The following is a 19,007-nucleotide window of genomic DNA, read 5'->3' on the forward strand; positions in this document are numbered from 1 at the left end:
CACATGCTTGCCTAGATAAGAAACTGTGTGTCTGATGGTCCAGTTCTGACAGGACAGATTATCTTCAAATGCTGAATTGTTTGAGTTAGACGATTGGGAAACTGCGTCATCCTAAAAGTGCATGTGCCTATTGTACATAAAGTGGGACGTTTGAAGGGAGCAGGACGGAGGAAATGCGATTTCGACACATTTGGTGGAACAGGATCAGATGCCAAGAGTTTTGAGGGAATCAAATGTCCAAGCAGAGAACCTGTAAATTATTTATGCTCACTGGTGACTTAACATTTCTTGGGATTTCTGCGCCAAAGCTGCCTTAAGGGGAAAAAAAAAAAAAAAAAAAAATGCATGCAATGCTCCACAGTATGATTCACATCACTAATTACCCCTGTCTAAAAGAAAACCTCATTCCTGAGGAGAACTGAATGTTAATGTTTACTGATATATGAATGAAAAGAGGTATTATATTTTGCCACATTTTTGTTTGAACAGTCTTTTGATTTCACATTAATAACCACTTGATTCATTGCCTGAAAGGCTTTGAAATGGGCACCAGGGAAGGGCTTAGAATTTAGCCCGAGGTTCATTATCCAATCAATGGTGGCTGTTACTGTACGTCTCTTTTAAAAGCAGAGAGCCTTGGTTCATGAGAAACTAATTATACCCAGCTCAACGTGGGCTTTCTCATCAAATGCGCTGTGAATCTGAATGCATGTGTTTTAAATCGCTAACACCTACGTCTGTTTGAAATTCTATGTAGACTGAGTTGTATCTTAAATGTGGGTGGTCCTGTTGATTAGCTGCAGAAACTCGCTTGTGCATGAAAAAAAAACAGGTCTTGTAGTTAAAGTCTCTCTGTATGTACATATTTTTCAATCGTGGTCAGTTATACATTTTTAAGTTCCAATAACCCAGCAACTGATGTGATGGCTAATAAGTCATCAAATGTGTCAGAGATTCAACGTCTTCATTATTTGGCAAATGTCTTTCAGTGTCCGACTCTTATGCTGCTAAACTGCCCTGCGGCTTGACCTAAATTAGCTTTATGGATTTTACTGCTGTTACTGTTGTTTTGTTTGTCATAATTGTATCCACTCATGACTGTCTTTGCTTTAGTCTGTCCTTGCTTATGTCTGCTTTTGTAAAGTTGTTCTGTAACTGATGTGTCATGTTTGTACATGTGTTTGCTTGTTGGTGTGCTATTTGTTACGTTCTGCTGCCCGTGCCCATAACCCTTATATCATGATTGTTGCGCCAAAAGAAGGTTGAAATTTTGAGCTTTTAGAAAAAAGGTCTTCACAACTAGTTTCATTACAGCCTAACAGAGCCTGAAGTATGGGCGTAGATGCTTAGTGTTCTTTAAATTTCTCAGAGATAACACAAACCCAGATTTCCAACTGTGTAAACAAAAATCAAAACAGAATGCAATAATTTGAAAATGAACTGTGTTTACAGAAAACTTTTATGAAGTGTTCCTGAGCTCCTAATATCCTACACTCATGTCTTTCCCAAAGTGGTGAACCTCATCCCATCATTTCCCTGAGATCGCCCTTTTCATACCCAATTATGATACTATCACCTGTTACCAATGAACATGTCTACCTGTGGAATGTTCAGGTGTTTTTGGAGCATTCCACAACTTTCACAGTCCTTTGTTGCACCCGTCCTAACTTTTTGAAACTTGTTGCTGCCATCAAATTCACAATGAGCATGATATTTCCAAAAATCAATCAAGTTTATGAGGTAAAATATTGTCTTTGTACTGTTTTGAAAAAGTGTTCTGTCTCTGAGGCCAAAGGCAGCACAATCAGAAACTATGTGTATCTGAAGAGTAAAAAATAGTAAAGGGTCTTGCATGTGTGTAGATGAACAACCGCTTTCATGCTGATGTAATCGCTGGTTTGCTGCTGCCATACTTGATTATGTGAGCTTCACATGTGCAAAATGCTCAATAATTGATAGCAATTTGAGAGGTGATCAATAATTTACCTGATCCTGCTGATATAACATCTCAAGGATATGCTGGCATTGTAGGGATAGACATGTAGAAATTTATCCCATCAGGGTGCCAGAGAATGCAAAAGACTTTACTGCACACACTGGCTTTGATTCATTATGAATGAGAGGTGAACTCTGCGTGAGTGGAACTTCACGTAAACAAATACATTTATGGATGGTTTAATATGTAAATGCTTGTTATAAAAAAACACACCCACTCTCAGTAGCTGTAGATCTTGATTAATGGCAGTGCAATATGTCATCATTTCACAGCTTGTAGCTCTTTAAAAGTTTCTATTTGATCAAAAACACTGGGCAGATTCATATCACAGTGTGAGATACCGTCATAAACCTTTTTTTTTTTTTTTTTTTTTTGGTAGCACGATCAGCATGCACCTTTTAGTTCTTTTTTAGACAACAATCTCATTATAACTTCTAAGAACCTACAAGTAAATTAAAAACAGCTAACAAATCTGCTCCGCCTCATCCTGTTTATCTGAAACATGAGCTTCCTGGTGTGGAACAAGGGAGAAACAGCCTTGCTGGTATTTGTTTCTATTCATCTCAGGAAAACGGCTGGGGATGATTAATGTAATTTCACTACTGGTGAGGCATTGTTTATCTTTGTTCTCCACCGTTGTGTGTGTCAGTGCTGCTGACAAGACTGTGACATGTTGTTATATCCTCATTAAATGTGGCTAGCGTCTGTGCACTCGCCCAAAGATAACTCACAGACACAGCTCATGGATTATCTCCTAATGGCATTTCAATTTCCCCTCTCATTTTATAAGAGAGCATGACCCAAACGCGCCGCATCTCAGCAAAAAAGTATTTATGATGGTGTGTACACTCTGGCTAAATGGAAGTAAAATGATGCTATTGAGGCCCATCTGGAGCTTATCTTTTTCTTCCATTGGATTGAACTTCAACTCATTCTTCAGTGCCTTAAATTAAATTCTGAAAAGAGTCCAGACTTGTTATTAATGTAATCCGCGACAGTTAAGTCTTTCTTTGTGAATATGAGCCATTCCTGGAGCTGTTCCACTGACAGTGAATTAAAGTCAGATATTGTTGAAAGACTGAAGTTGCACTGGTTGTTTTTCCACAGGATATTCGCACACACTCCGTCTCATAACTGTTATTAATTCCATTTGAAAAAGATGATTTTGATAAACATTTCTGCTGTCAATAATTCTTTGCTTAGACATTACAAGCCTTGGTCCTGGAACCTAGTATTTCATCATGTTACTCATATACAGATAATGCCAAGATTATATGTGATTATAGCCATATGATATATTGTGGAAATTCAATTTTATACGAAGACGCTCTAGTTAAAATTCTTGTGCGCTACACAGCAGGCAAATGCATTGTTGTCGCCAGTCCGAGCAAACACATTAAGCATTGTACAAGGCCATTCATCATCATATAGCAGCATCTGTGTTGGCTAGATTGCCTGGCTACTGGCTTTGTGAAGCCATCAACACCATCTTCCACTACACATTGATTATATCACTAACATAAAATTATTGGGATTACATCTCTATCACAGAGCATTAAACAGTTAGGTGTGACAATACAATGCCCATATTTGTCTCTCTGATAAATGGAATTTTACTTCACACTTATGAGACACGATTTAAGACATAACTGTCAAAAGGCCCACTCATAATGATTTGTTGATCACCCCTCTGAAATGTCAAGTGAGGCAGGCAAAGAGGTGAATTTCTCTGCAACTCAACGGTGAGTATATAGTAAAAGTCACATTAACTCACATTTATCAGCAAAAGCACTGTTGTTGCAGTGACAGAAAAAAAGCACCACTCATCTCCAACCGTTAAGTAGGTCAAGTGACAGAAGAAAAATCTCTTCCAGAAAATAATTATATATTTTACATTTGAAGCCATTCCAAAGGGTGAATATTCTCTTTGCGTGTATATTTAGACAGATCCCACGATGAACCGCTTAACAAATTTGCTTTAGGGCCACTGAAGTGCTAGCCTTCTGAATTTATGCTGCTTTGAAATACTGGCAGGTATACATGATTCTGTCAATTAAACCTCAAACTAGGAACTCCATTATAGGGAGAGCCACAGCAGTTTGCCTTGACTCGCTTTTTTGTCCCCCCGTCACATCAATAGTGCTCTGTGGTTTGACCAAGTAAATTATATCTGCACACTGAGTGGCCTGATTTCTAATGATGCACTTTGAAGTGAGGAAGCATTGGGACCGCAAGCATGAAGAGGTGCTTTTTTTTGTACCCACATCTGTGTGTGTGTCTGTGTGTGTATGAGTAAAGCAGAGAGAGGGGGGGTGAGAGTGAGTGAGTGAGAGAGAGAGAGAGAGAGAGAGAGAACTAATTTTCATTTTTGTGATGTGTAGTCTGTGTATTTTATCATGAAAATGCATTATGAAATGTGCCTGCAACATCAATACTTATGCCAGTAAAGCTAATTTGATTTAATAGTAGGGAATTTTGTTAAACTTCAGCTTGTTGACAGTGTGGAGAAGTTGAGATGGCCAATTAGTAGCCTCAAGAAATGTGTTTTTATTCATGGCCTTGGCTCGAGCAAAATTCAACCAAAAGCAATTCTCAAGCCCTTTGGTCTCTCTCGCTTACCGTATTTCAAGCTCTGTCTCCGGTTGCCTAGTAACGCACCCTAACATCAAACACAGGTGGTGGGATAGTGAAGTTAACGTTAGCTTATCCGTTGACACTGGGCTAGTTTTTCCTTACAGTAACTAATAATTGGCATATTTACGTTAACACAAGCTTAACAATATCGTATTATTATTTACTGGCTAATTTCACACAGCTGTAATGATAGTTTTACTTGGGTAATGGCTGAAGTTTCACCGTAGCCAGCTAACGTTAGCCAACAATTTATGATTAACGTTAGCTTAAACGGCGTCCGCTTAAACGTAATAGGTAACGCTTGTTAACTTTAACCCGACATGGACTTGGATATTCGTCGGTATCTAACCAAGGCAGATGGGCAACGAGGTTTGTAATTTATCAACTGAGGAACAATTACACTTGTGACGACGTTGAAATATGACTTACTGTGTTTAATATCATGTAATGTGTGTAGACCGTGAAGCTCTGCAGTCAGCCTACCGCTTGATTAAGGACAAGGCAACAGGTGGAACAGGCGGACGCATTGCCCCGGAGTTGTACGTCGTCTGTGCAGAAACAGCTCTACAGGTGAGACTGAGGCATGGATAAATCACGGTAGATGTGGTCAGCAGGGCCAAAGCATCGATTTTTAGACGTAAGATAAAAGGCTCTGAATTCTGTTGAGTGTGTGCCTGCTGAGGACAGTTGCTAGAGGACATACTGTATCGTCTGATACAGCAATTTCCTGGGAACTAATGTGAATCCTATTATCCCAGATGAAAAAATAATCACAGTAGTACTCTGGAAGCATAAAATGCACACACGGCTTTTATGGAGAGGGGAAGATTTTGTCTGGTCTGTTAAAGAAAAGAACCAACTAGTGCTCTCTAGATTAAAGATTACGTTCTAAAGGTTGAAGAAGAAGTGAAAGTGGAAATTAAATGACTACATATCATGCAATATAAATTAAACATGCATACAGAATCATGCGCAAACCCACACTGATGATGGCCAGTGTATGCATTTGCGAACAGTCAGCATTAGATTCTTATGCTGAAACTCGCTGTATGAAAGGTTGATGTGAAAAAACACATGCTCTGAATGTGCCTGCAACCCTGCCTTCCAAGAGCTGTGAGGAGGGTTTCATGTTGTGAGGAGTTCACGACTGCTGAGATGTCGCATAAGACATGATGCTTCAAGCAGCCTCCAAGAATGAAAGATTTGCATCTGACTGTGGGAAAATGTAGAGCACATTTATATTAGTAAATGGCTGCTACTGTAATGATATGTAAGCATCTTCTTTTATGAAAGCTCTTGGATTATTACTGGCATTATTGGCATGTACAGTAGATTCACTTGTTTCACTTGGACTAAATAAGGAATATATATATATATATATATATATATATATATATATATATATATATATATATATATATATATATATATATATGTATATGTATATGTATATATATATATATATATATGTATATGTATATGTATATATATATATATATATATATATATATATATATATATATATAATATATATATATATATTATATATGTATATATATATATATATATATATGTATATATGTATATTATATATATATATATATATATATATATATATATTATACATATATATATATATATATATATATATATATAATATATATATATATAATATATATATATATATATATATATATATATATAATATATAATGTATGTATATATATGTATGAGAAAGAGTACTCACTAATGTAAAGCGAATTGTCTCAGGGCAAAGGAAACATATTTGAATAATGAAACACAGTGACATTCCATAATGTGATTTGCTCTGTCTTTTTTTATGTCATAAAGCAAGTATTCCAAAGGAAAGTGCAGCTTGCCTTGAAGTCTCAGGCTTAAGTGACTCCACAGCAGATTTAGATCACAATTTTCTTCAGTTTTTTTTAGACAAGCATGAATATTCCTGTAGCGTAAAGACATTTTCTAATGCACTGATCCAATGTTCATTACTGCCAAGCTTCATTTTATGATCTTCCAGCATGGGAGAAAATAAATACTTAATCAGAACACAATTAAAAGCTTACAGTCTACAGTTGAAACTTCTGTCACAGGATTATCTCCCCTGACAGTACTACCATTTCTCCCTGTGTGAATTTATCTGAGAATTAACAGGAGAGTATATACTGGATAACACATGACAGAGACTCTCAAGGGCAACAGCCTGCAATTAAGATGATTGTTTGTCATGTGAAAAATTAATAATCACACAAACAGGAAACCATTTATGAAGAGGTTCAATAATTTATCACATGTAGGAAAAAGCTGTTTGTACAATACAACTGCAGATACATTTTAAATCTTTATTTTGTTTGCCCTCTTTCTTTGTGTTTTCAGCTGGGTTGTTTGGAGATAAGTGCAGCGTGTCTAAAGATGTACTTTGAAGGGAATCCGCTGGCTAATCAATTTTTGTGTCGAGCCTACCTCTGCCAGGGCCAGCTGAAGTCTCCGCCGGCCACATGCACTGTGGTGAGGACAGTAAATTAGACACATCTCCTCAGGGGGTGGTGTGTATGTATGTGTGTCTGTGCCAGTGAGGTACAAACACACACTCAGCTACTGTAGAGCTATATAGTACGGTGTGATTCTTCAAGGCATGTTGCTCTTTGTTTCTTCACAGTCAAGTGCAGTTTAAAGTTTTTTCTTGGTGTTTTCTCAAACTGTTGTCTTTACTGAATGGTTTGTTTGTCTGATCTTTGTATGTTTGTATGATCTGACAAGTTCTTACTTCCCCTTTTTGCATTTTTTTCTATTTTAGGAAGACTTTGAAGAGGCTGTGCAGTATTTTCTGAGAGCAATTGAAATCTCAAAACGTGAACCAAGGTATGTAACCTCTCTGAAGTGTGCCTGGCTTTTTTCTCTATCAAGAGAGTTGAGCAATCATCTCTGATATTGTTTGGAAATTGGCACTATAGTGCTGTGGTACAGCTGGTGAAACATGTAATAAAAGTGAGATATTCACAACAGGGAGTGTTTTTTTTTAGCTCTGATGGGTTATGAGAGTTCAGTTTGCAGCACAGAATTATTCTGGGAGATGAAGGTTTGAATTGCAAAGAACATTGTTGAAATATAACATGATCATTCATGCTTCACCCTGAACTCTTATTCACAAGTGGATGATACGCAGCATGTATTCTTCTAAAATGTAACAGCTGACTGGAAGTATCTGTGAGCAGGGTTAAAAGGATGATAAATATAGATGTGTTAATGGAAACTGTGAAAGTTCCCTTGTTCCCTGCTCTGACAGATGTGTTTGGAGATAGCGGCTTAGACTTTGTGAGAAATGAGCACTGTTTCTGTCTGCAAATGAACTCATAACCTGTCAATAAAGGAGCTGAATGAGCAATCCCAATTAAAACCAAAGGGAATACATATCTCATACACCCAACCCAGACTAATGCACAACGTACTCTCTGGTGAATAAATTAGCAGCGCTCAAACAGTCTGCTCACACGATTTCCTCTAAAGAAGCATCTTGAATTCATAAATTTCACTTATTCCACATAGAAAGGCTCCTACAGGGTGCTCTCTTGAGGCTCATTGGACGATGGTCAGTCCACACATTTGCAACTCACAGGACTTCCTGTGAATAGCAAATCGTGTTGACACTTGTCTGCTTGCATCATATAGATAATTCAGCATTCTCTGTTTGCTCCTTTTGCATGTTGTTTGTTTCTTTCAGATACTACTTCATAGTCTTCAATGCTTCGGTGCTGTACTTCCAGACAGTGCGTCCTCTCCTGCTACCAGGGCAGTGCCTCCACCTGGTCCCTTCCCTCAGGCAGGTGATCCAGAGCCTTGAGGAGGTGGCAGACCAAGACCACAGCTGGAGGGCTGAACTCATGATGCAAGTGACCCAGCAATAGTCTCTCACTTGTTTTTCATGAATAAGTCCAGTCCTGATTATGTCCAGTCTCACGGTGGAGTCATACGGATGATGCACAGAGCTAATTAACTTTTGTCCACATATTCCCTGTTCCCTCGTTGATATGCATTATTCTCCTCTTGGTAATGGAGAATCAGTTCTAATGTAAGCTGTTTTATCATGTTCTCTTCTGACACCACAGGCACAGATGTTGGTTATCTATGTTCAGAGAACATAATGTACCATTCATTTAGAGTCTAATGTAAATGCCAGGGTATTAATAGGATTTGGTAGAGTATGTCTGAAATCCATAGCTTAGTTTATCCATATAAGATAGGCTTGGCAAACATACATGGCCCCTGTTCAAAACCCACTGTGTGGCTATTAAAATGCACTGCATGGCCTTTGAAATGTTGTTCACACTGACCACCACAAGGAAAAACAAAATATGCCACCTTTTAGTAGAATACAGTGTGATTCTACAACACCACAGTGTCACCCACAATAGAACATTACAAGCTTCATAAAGTGAGGGATGTTTTATTGGATTGTATTACATTGGATGTACACATGTGAGGTATACATGCACACCTTGGTTTAGGGCTTTGGAAATTGCTATAGTAAAAGTCACATCATGGCTGGTATCTATATGTTGTGGAAACATCCCAGTAACCCTTTCCAAACAGACATGCAGACAGCTTAATTTGCTCTCTGTTTTCATCCAGGCACCTGATCAAATGTCTGGTGGACTCTGAGAAAATGGAGGAAGCCTCAAGTTTTGCTAGAACTGCAGAAGGATTCATCAAGTCACATACACCACATCTTTATCCAAAACTCTTCACTTTACTGGTAAACAGTATTTCTTTGTTACTTGGGGGCTCACATTGAGTGTCTTTTAGCCTCAAACATTAGACAATTGTCAATCTTTTTTTATAAACTGATATAATACACCAGATACAAAATCAATACAATACATAATAAAGATGTATATCAGTAAACTTAACAATCAACAAAAGGTTTGAATAGGACAGTGTTCATGCTACAGTCTTATGGGTAATACCTGGTATAGTTACCTGGTTGTTGACTAAATGTCAGTGTTTCATAAATTGTCTTATTTGTCTCTTTGATGGTTTCATGGATTATTTAACTGCGGTCTTAACTCTGTATTTATGTTAACCATGATCCGAGGTTAACCCATTCCTTACCTGACCCTTTTTTATAAAACTTACGCCTGTCCTGTACAGTATTTATGTTTAACTTTTCGTTCAGTTAATTGAGTTTAATTTGATTGAATGTAAGTATTTTTATTAAATGTTAATTTTCCATCTAATTTTATAGCACAAATTCAATGTAAATTGTCATATCTAATGCAAGGTTTTTCAACATGCTGATTCAGTGTAATTACATTTCCAAAACTTACTCTGATTAAATTGAATTAACACAGATTTACAAATAAACCATATGCGTTTATTGATTTTTGCATATAAAGTTGAGGGGGACTTCTCGATAAACATAATGTGTTTTTCATGTGTTTATATTTCAATGTAGAAACACATGAAAGTAATGCATTTCGAATAATTCTGTCTCTTACAATAAAGCACAGCTCACCTACATACAACCATTAATGTATACAGATGTACTCAACGTGAAAGAAAAACAGAGTTAAATATGACCCTTTACATTGCACTTAAGTGAATAAGTTAGAAAATCTACATGAAATTAAAACTGCATAAATATCTTGCATACATTATTTTAACATGTGTACTATTCTCTTCTAGGTGCATCACAAGCTGACAGAGGGCAATGTACTCATTGAAATGAGCAGACAGTGCTCTACCTTAGCAGTCATTTACAGAATACAGGAACTGAAAAAGTAAGGAAAGTTTCTGTGCTATATTTAAGAAAAACTTTATTTTTTCTGCTCTGATATTGCTGGCGGATTTATTTTGCAAAAAGCATTGTTTTTGTGCTGTCATAGTGTCATGATGAAAGCCTATTCCATCTGTCTGCAGCTAAAATAAACAAGTTTTACAGTAGCAGTCATTGTCAAAGGAGAGAAACGTTTGATCTGCTTCGATATTGTTTGCTCTTTAACAGTTGTGGACGAAACATTGTGTTTGAAAGAATATGTTTCATTGACTGATTGCATGATGCCTTTTTAGAATGCCTGCTGCTAATGATAGGGGAAAGTTCAGATGTACATTTTGTAATTTATGACCTTAGTAATAGTCGTACAGATGTCTGATTTATGCATTCTGTATTTGTAACCCGCAATGTGTATTTGTCTTAAACGCCATGTTTTCTTAAGCTGCAGAGCTTACAGTGGGATATTGATGTGTTTTGATCCTGAAGCTTTAACACCTTCAGCTAACTTGGAAGCTCTTCAAACACTGACCCACTGGCCCCTCAGCTTAGTCTGAAGAATCCTATAGCGGGTGGTTTTATCGCTCTGCCTGTGTACATGAATAGTATAGTACCATAGTTTCTGGTGTGGCATGGTACAATCCCAGCCCCAACCCCCACCCGCTTTCTGCAGGCTGTACTCAACATGTCACAGCTCCTTATGGTTCTTGAGCTCAGCTATAAACGTTGACAGCGTGACGCAGTCTGAGCCAGCCGTCATTGGCATCATATAGGTTATTTTGCCCAAGGTTTATGCACTAGTTAGTGTGAATATGTTAGGGAAAGGAATGAAAATGCAGATGCATGCTTACTCTTGAATCCATAAGGGAACATGTATGCATATACACAGGAAGGTTTTAATGTGGTTTGTAGCAGGTTGGAAGAAATGAAGGAGGATGAGTCAGCAAAAGAGGAACTAGAGCATATTTTCCATCTCCTGGTGGACTGTGCTAAAGAATCCACTATGCCTGTGAACTCCAGCCCTCTTCAGAGCCCAACACCCATGCAACCAGCTGACAGGTCTGTGACCTAAAGTGCCCTAAAAAAATCTCCTCCTCTTACCTTTGTTGCTCTCTTTCCTCTTCCTAGACCTTACGCTACACTTAAACCACATTTGGATATACCACTGGCATTACATGGCTAAGATTACTGTGCTGAGTGTTGTGAACTGTATAAATTATGTTTTATCTGGGATTTGCAGAGTTGCCTTGCTTCTGGAGTTGGCTCTGCTGGCCTTGCAAGTGAAGCAACAGAAAGTAGCTGCTGACTGCTTGAAAGAGCTGAAGTCGATGGGAGAGGCTGTGAGTGTCCGATATTCTGTTGAACCTCAGGCAGTAGTGGCGCCGTACTGTAACTGTCCATATTAATGGAACACATGCAAATTTATGCATGGAATTTGACATCCCTTCTTAAGCGGGCACTCGACAACGATGAGATTTATTAGGTGAGCTCATGCCCAAATGCCTAAGAGGTTGCTGCATTTTTGATTACTTTCAGCAACGTAGAATTTGTTTCCCAGACAGGGTGTTTTTTTAGAAACGTTCCATCTTCATTCTTGCATACTGAAGTAAAATGATAACATATCTGTGAAGAATACATGCCATCCTCTCTCTAATGCACTGTTGACTCTTAAAATCACATGTGTTTTTGTCTTTTTAGACTACTGGCCAGCGCATAATGATGGAATGTGTCAGCTGTGAAATCAACCTTCTGAAGAGAGAGGCGAAGATGAATGACTACTCCAAAGCCAGCGTTGAGGTACTCAATCATATGTCTGAATTATCAGTCATGTGTTTCTGCTGCCGTTTTTTTCTTGCAAGCACTGGACCAATTAACAGAGGCTCGACTATCAGCTCAGTAATATTTTCTCTTTTCTTATTCTTTGTTTAAGGGTTTCAGTCACATGTAAAAAATCCTGAGGGATGTAGGTTCATGTAATCTCATTTTGTACCATATTTTGCTATGAAAGCTGTCACATTTAAATTTGGCATTCACATTTTCAATCGAATTCAGTCCAAGTACACTTGCCAAGTGACAGAAGTGTTATGCTGTCGTTGCTACCAGAGAGATTTTCAATCTGTAGTTGTTGTCCCACAGGCCCGACTGAAGGAGATAGGCAAGCTGGATCAGTGGCTGCAGACTGCAGTCAGGGAAGGGAACCCTCAGGCCATGCAGGCAGTGTGTGCTACCCAGTGGAGCTTCTGTCTGCCCCTTTTGCAGCACAACCTCAGGAAACACATCAAGGCACCTCTGCTCAGTGTGGCCCAAGTACTGGAAGACATGCAAAGGTTTCCAGCTTCTTTAAATTCACCATGATACATGATTATGTGTGTATGTCTTAGGGCTTCGCAGTTTGTTTTATACATGCACTTCCCCACACATATTTTTGGCTGAGCTTGTTAGTTTTACACAGAAATGTTTTAAAGAAAAACAGGTTGCAGCCTTATTTAACATTTAAGAAGTCTACATTTAACAAGATTAAGGATATCTTATCGGGCCTATATTCAGCATTTTCCAAATATTGGTGTCAGTGATTTCTCTGTGAGATTGCCGATGAAATAAACTGAATAAAAAATGTGCTACTTTGGCTCTACATGTTCTCACACAATGTCCTGCCTACAACAGTATTGATTGGTAACATTGGTAATGTTAAAATTGATAGCCTATAAATACTGAATAATCTGAGTCTGCAAAGGAATTGTAAAGTTTTACAATTATCAACCTTAAAGTTTTATGGGAAAACGCATTTTACATTTGGATCAAGAAAAATTATGATTTGCGGTATGAAAAAGTTTTGTCAGACCAACATTTAGGTATTAAGGTGTTTTAAGGTGACAGATGCATCAATAGTATCCCAGAATTCAAACATTTGGTATCATATGCATTGATTTTTGTTCCTTGCTAGTATGTTTGTGATATTGAAACATCTGTGTGTTATTTTCACAGTACGTTGCTGGAGATGCGCTGTCAAGTCCACTCAGAGCTGGCGGTGATTGAAGAGGAGGAGGGGCGCCTTGAGGCTTCTTTGACTCACCTCCAGAAAGCCCTGCTGCTCGATAACGGGACACAACGAGAACAGCTTTTGTCAGCTCTCCGCCTACTGCAGATCAGAGGGACCCTCTACCAAACGCCCTCCCGGACAGAGGATAAAGCCGCCATGCTTATGCAGCAGGTTTTCATCCCATCTGTGTCAGACAGTCGAACATTATAAAACGTTACAAGTCTTTGAAGCTGAACATAGCAAGATTTTTATGCATGAACAGCAATCATACACAGCTACAGTGAAGGATAAGAGCCTCTTATACCCCCAGATCTTAGTTGTTGCAAATCAGTCTAGCAGTTAACATGCTGTGTGCTGGTTTGATGAGACAAGAGTAAGTGTAATTTGTATGCCATCAGATTAAAAAAAAAAAAAAGCGTGTTTTGATTTTTCTTGTTTTACTTAAAGTCACAGAGGACAACACAGCTGGTCTTAGGACTATAAGTAAACTGCATGACTACTAGTTAACATCCAGTGTGACAGCCAACTCTCCCCTCCATCGCAGGTCAGGGAAATGAAGCCCCAAGATAAGACAGACATTCGTCCCATCCTGGTCACTGTGGGACTCCTTTTGGCCCCTGGTGATTTCCAGATGATCCTAGATGCAGACAACACCTCTGAAAGTACAGAACCTTTTCTCACTTCTCACAGTTTCACATACAAAATAGTATTCCCCTCATGCATCTGCTTTACAAGATCTTCTCTCACAGGGATTTAGTAGGTTGAAACACAAGTCCTTTATTACAATTATTTACTTTTGCCACCTGTATCTGCAGTATGAATCACACATTTCATTAAACTTATGGTAAAGGACAGGTTACTGGCCAGGACGAATATACACCAGACGACTATCTGGGGTACATTCTGCAGGCAATAAGGTGCATTATTTTTTCCATTATGCATGTGTTATTTAAGAAAGGAGTGAGAAAATATGATAAGTAAGCAACTATTTTATAGCATCAAACAGTATGGCGGTAGGGAGTGGTGGTTTTGTGCTCATAATAGTTACATCAGTATAGGCTTTGTAATATTGTTTCATTGATGAGACATTAATGGTGTCTGTTTTCTTCTCCCTCCACCTGTTCTGAGTGTCTGATGAACCTGCTGCTCACTCCCATACATAGCTCTCTCTTCACACTTTCTTAGCTTTCTCTGTACTATTTCAGTACCACGTGTTTTTGTGGGGCAGGGGGATTTATTTTCTTTGAGGATAATTTGATGAGTCCTGTTAATGATACGAATGGGCCTCATGAATTATTAAGTAATAAAACATTTATGTCAGGTGTTGAACTGAGCCTCGGGTAAATGTTTCTGGATCTTGTTGGTTCATTGAAGAAAGACTGTTGATATGACTGAGCTCTCCCTCACTCGCAAGATGCACCTGGAAGATAGTCCTCTGCAGTGACTGTGGAATGACGGACTTTCTCAGTAGAGTAGGCACTGATTGTGTGCAGATTGTGAGTGCGAATTGAATAAGAGTCTCAGAGCAAAATAGGTATGCACTGTCTTGTATGTACATTTCAGAATGTTCAAATCAGGACAGAAGCTCTTTCAGTAGCTGCATTAAACTTTGTCTCTTTGTCTACGTTGCGTATTCTCAGAGAGTTGGCCAGTATTCAGTGCAGCTCACACGTCGACTGTGTGCAGTGGATCATGGAGCAGAAGGGCCTGAGCTCAGGGAGAGTCTTTGATCTCAGACTCATTCCAGGCTCCTTGGTCCACGGCATCAAATGAACATTCAGCAGTCCTAATGACCCAGTGAAAAACTCTCCTCTGACAGCTAATCAAAGGGCTTCTTTTGCAGGCATGGGTTAAAAGCTACAGTCCCTGGAGACACCTCTTGTTTTTGTCCATTACCCTCAATCATGCTCTAGTTGACAGCACTTAAGCATTGTGTTCTGAGCTTCAAAGCCTACACATAAAGTAGCTCTTGAGACTCGAAGAACTAATTAATTGTAGCAGGTAGCATTGCCACTATTTAGTGTTGTACCTCTGATGTCTATCAATGAGAGGTCTGTGCATGAATAGAGAATGTGTGAGTATGTGGTTGTCTTCTAAGGTTGAGCACACAGGCACAGAAGCATTTTGCTTCTTTGAGACACTCCAGTGAAAGCCACAGACCTCTATTTATATTACAGCCAATGAAACAAATGCTCGAATAACCGCGTTGCTGCCGAAGGGTCTGAAAAATGTCTGGAATGTGCTTCTTTGCTGTTTTTTTTGTTTTGTTTTACGTTTTTAGTCGTACATGTCAGGTCAGATTGCAGTCAGTATCATATCTGTTTGAAAGAGTTGGCATTGTTGGAAATAGACCATTTACTCTTGTGAGTTTCTTAGTTGTGTTCCCTCTTGCTTACATGAAAATGGCATAATAAGGATTCATTACGTAACTTTCTCAAAAGAATACTAATCTTACTGTGCATATGAGGGCACAGTTCCATGTTTCTTGAGTTCTAGATGATCATTCAGGCATAAGGAGTTGTGCAACAGAATGACTAGACAATATGTTATGCAAACTAGCCGGGAATTTATATTGATTTATTATTTAGAGAAAATGTAAAAGGTTTTCCAACATCATTAATAAAGTTTGACTCACGTATTCAGTGCTTGAACAACTGTCTAGTTCCTGCAGGCAGTCCTGGATCTGGACCAGTGGCTCAGCTCGCTGCTAAGGCTCAGCATCACTCTACGTCTGTGGGGAAGGTGGATGGACACCTGGCCCGACAAGGAGATGATACAGTCAACACAGAGAGGTGTGTGTGTTTTTGGACGTTTACATTTATTATTTATGACTACACATACAGTATGTGAAAACAAGTCAGGTTTTTTTTTCTGTCTTCTTGCCATTGTAAACTTTTTTTCTTAATTATTTTGAGCTGACAGGCTTTCCAGTAACCCAGTTGTAATATTGGCCATATAATCAAACTTTGATGCCTTGTTGAATTTATTACTCCTTGCTGTTATTGAACATTAGATAGAAATAAATGTGTGATGTATTGGCCTTCTCTGCAGTTGAACTTGAGTGACTATAGGAATCTGCAATGCTCTATTGCATCTCCTTATTCAAAGCACATAGTTGAGGTCCCCCATTCCAGCAATATCATTACAGTATAAAATGTGCACATCAAGAACGGCAGGCGTAATGGTCAGGAGAGAGCAGAGCCATCAGGACTTGAAGATTCCCCAAAGAAAAGACTTGGTATTCATGGCCCTGCAAACAAACAACTTTAGATCATACAATATGCAGTTTACTGCTGTGCCCTTGCGCTGATCTCTACCTTTGCAGAAAGGAATCTTCTCTGTCTTTATTTCTTGGCCATTCCAGGGTGAAGTTGTGGGCAACACTGGTGAAGACAGCCAGGAAACAGGAAGTTTGGGATGTGTGCCGAGCTGCTTGTCGATTCTGTTTGCTTTACGATGACGGGAGATGGAAAGTTGCCAACACTGACAGTAAGATGATAATGATCTATAGACTGATGGTAAAATGAGTGAGTAATTCCTAAAACTGAGGGAGAGGCTATCAGAAAATTAGAATGATTTAAAGACTACAATCTTAGATATAGCCCCACTGACATAGAACTTTACTGTTATCATTGCATTATTATGCATCTCAGCTCACTGTTCATGTGTAAATCACATTCATTATAATTATGGATCTGATTTATATGAATTTTAATTTGGTTGATGGTCTGATCCAGAGTGTCGATGCTCAGAGCAAGAGAGCTGTGCAAATTGTCTTCACGGTTGCAATGGAAGTCAAACCTGTGTAAGGGACTTGCTGCGCCTTTTGGCTGAAATCCATTTCATCAGTGCTGAGGTGAGTGCTTACTGAGAGACATATGCATGCTTTTCATATGTCTATTTGATAGTAATCCACAAAAAAAATACATTTGATATTGATCCATCCTAAAATTTACAGTATTGGTTTATTTGGCAACACCTGGTGTGACAGTAGAAAAAATGAATGAGTGTTGAACAGTTATTTTGTGAGAAATACAACAGAAGAGTGACCAATGTGTGTATTTACAGTGAAACCAAACAAAGTGACATTGTTTTAAGCAGAAATAGTCAACTTTTCATGTTTCCCTCTCCTAGCATCTGCCACTGATATTACTGTTTGCGCTGCTTTTGCAAAGAAAAAAACAACCATAAGAATCACAATTTGACCTAGAAACTGATCTGAGTGCCAAGAAAAGGCAGAGTAAAACACTCAATTGTATTAAAGTATATAGGTTTTGTTACTCACTGACATTTTAGAAAGATTTATCGGGTTTGAACTGTTTTGATTCTGGCTAGACAGCAGCGGAAACACATCTCACAAGGGAACAGACTTTGAGACAACATACTCTCCAATAAGTGAATTACTTTTCATTCACTATTGTTTTGCCTCAGTTTCTATCACTCTCTCTGTGCACCATCTTTGCCTATGCCATCAGTGGTGTTCTTTTTCTTTTACAATGTTGTGTTTCTGCAGTAACTCCAGTTCTATCACCATTACCTGGGTTAGCGACAGGGGAGAATAATTCCTCTTCTTGTATTGTTGTGTAACTGCAGATGTGCTTCCTTTGTGCTTTAATTCTTCCTTTTTTTGCGGGAAAAATCCAGCAAAAAGTTCTTTATTACTAGTTTTGTAAAGAAGTCAGTCAGTAATAAATGGGACTGTGAAATGATGTCATATTGCACATGGTGCGATTCAATTTTCACACACGAGCAGGTCACAGTAAAGTTTGTTATCTTGCTCAGGAGCTGAAGGTGTCAAGCCTGTTGCTTGCAGCGCTTCATCTAAAGGCTGCTACTTCTTGTTCATTTACAACCTGCAGTTGTGTTTTATAGATTTTTTTGAAGAATGATTGTGGTCTGCACAAATAGCGGAATGCATTAATGTGAAGCAATGGCAGTAAGATGGGCATAAACAATAACTCTAGACAGCTCTGAAACATTGAGAGAGTACACTGGTTGCTATCAGTGAAATATGCTAAATTACATGCATGCATGCATATTTCCTCCAAAGGCAGGAACTAATCTAGAACTGGAAAATTCTAGATTAAAAGTCAGCAACTAAAAATAAAAACTACTTTATAGAGAGGTGATTGCAGAAAGTCAGTATATTGAATGACTATCATTGAAGAAACACTGTAAGTTGGTTCAAAATGGGGTTTGAGTTCATTAAAATCTAAAGACTTAGAACTAAAAGGGTAATGACGAACAAATATATATACAGTGGTGTCTCTTCAAGGGATGTGAACACCTTTTTTAATGTTTTTTTTTATAATGATAGAAAGTTACACTTGGTTGCAATTCATTGATTTTTTTCTACAGATCAAACATCAAAACATTCAATCTGTCTGTTGTTTGAAACTCATCTACAGAATTTACCAAGAGCAGTGGAAAGAGTACATTCACATTGTCTTGTCTATATCAGCTTTTTTTTCAGTATCTTGGCTGCAGAAGTTTTTGTACTTGGGCATTCATGTTCTCAGAAACTACGTGAGCTTTCTTATATCATAGGAATA

At 38.4% G+C, this 19,007-nt stretch overlaps 1 protein-coding gene across 11 annotated transcripts in view; it reads left to right on the forward strand.

Moving 5' to 3' along the window:
• The first annotated feature begins 4,641 nt into the window (after positions 1-4,641).
• Positions 4,642-19,007, forward strand: part of LOC119033540 (cilia- and flagella-associated protein 46) — a 60,227-nt gene continuing 45,861 nt past the window's right edge. For 8 of the 11 annotated variants that reach the window (XM_037123812.1, XM_037123806.1, XM_037123813.1 and 5 more), the window contains exons 1-16: positions 4,642-4,999; positions 5,088-5,200; positions 7,025-7,156; positions 7,446-7,510; positions 8,370-8,534; positions 9,278-9,401; positions 10,331-10,425; positions 11,328-11,474; positions 11,656-11,755; positions 12,114-12,212; positions 12,552-12,742; positions 13,401-13,626; positions 14,000-14,117; positions 16,118-16,247; positions 16,820-16,944; positions 17,193-17,311. In XM_037123812.1, coding sequence (XP_036979707.1) covers positions 4,951-4,999; positions 5,088-5,200; positions 7,025-7,156; positions 7,446-7,510; positions 8,370-8,534; positions 9,278-9,401; positions 10,331-10,425; positions 11,328-11,474; positions 11,656-11,755; positions 12,114-12,212; positions 12,552-12,742; positions 13,401-13,626; positions 14,000-14,117; positions 16,118-16,247; positions 16,820-16,944; positions 17,193-17,311 — 1,998 coding nt within the window. In that variant the 5' untranslated portion in view covers positions 4,642-4,950. Of the gene's footprint in view, positions 5,000-5,087; positions 5,201-7,024; positions 7,157-7,445; positions 7,511-8,369; positions 8,535-9,277; positions 9,402-10,330; positions 10,426-11,327; positions 11,475-11,655; positions 11,899-12,113; positions 12,213-12,551; positions 12,743-13,400; positions 13,627-13,999; positions 14,118-16,117; positions 16,248-16,819; positions 16,945-17,192; positions 17,312-19,007 lie in introns of those variants that run through there. The other 3 variants (XM_037123808.1, XM_037123811.1, XM_037123815.1) reach the window with 3 other exon arrangements.

Source organism: Acanthopagrus latus, chromosome 15 (genome assembly GCF_904848185.1).
Source record: "Acanthopagrus latus isolate v.2019 chromosome 15, fAcaLat1.1, whole genome shotgun sequence".
Lineage (NCBI taxonomy): Eukaryota > Metazoa > Chordata > Actinopteri > Spariformes > Sparidae > Acanthopagrus > Acanthopagrus latus.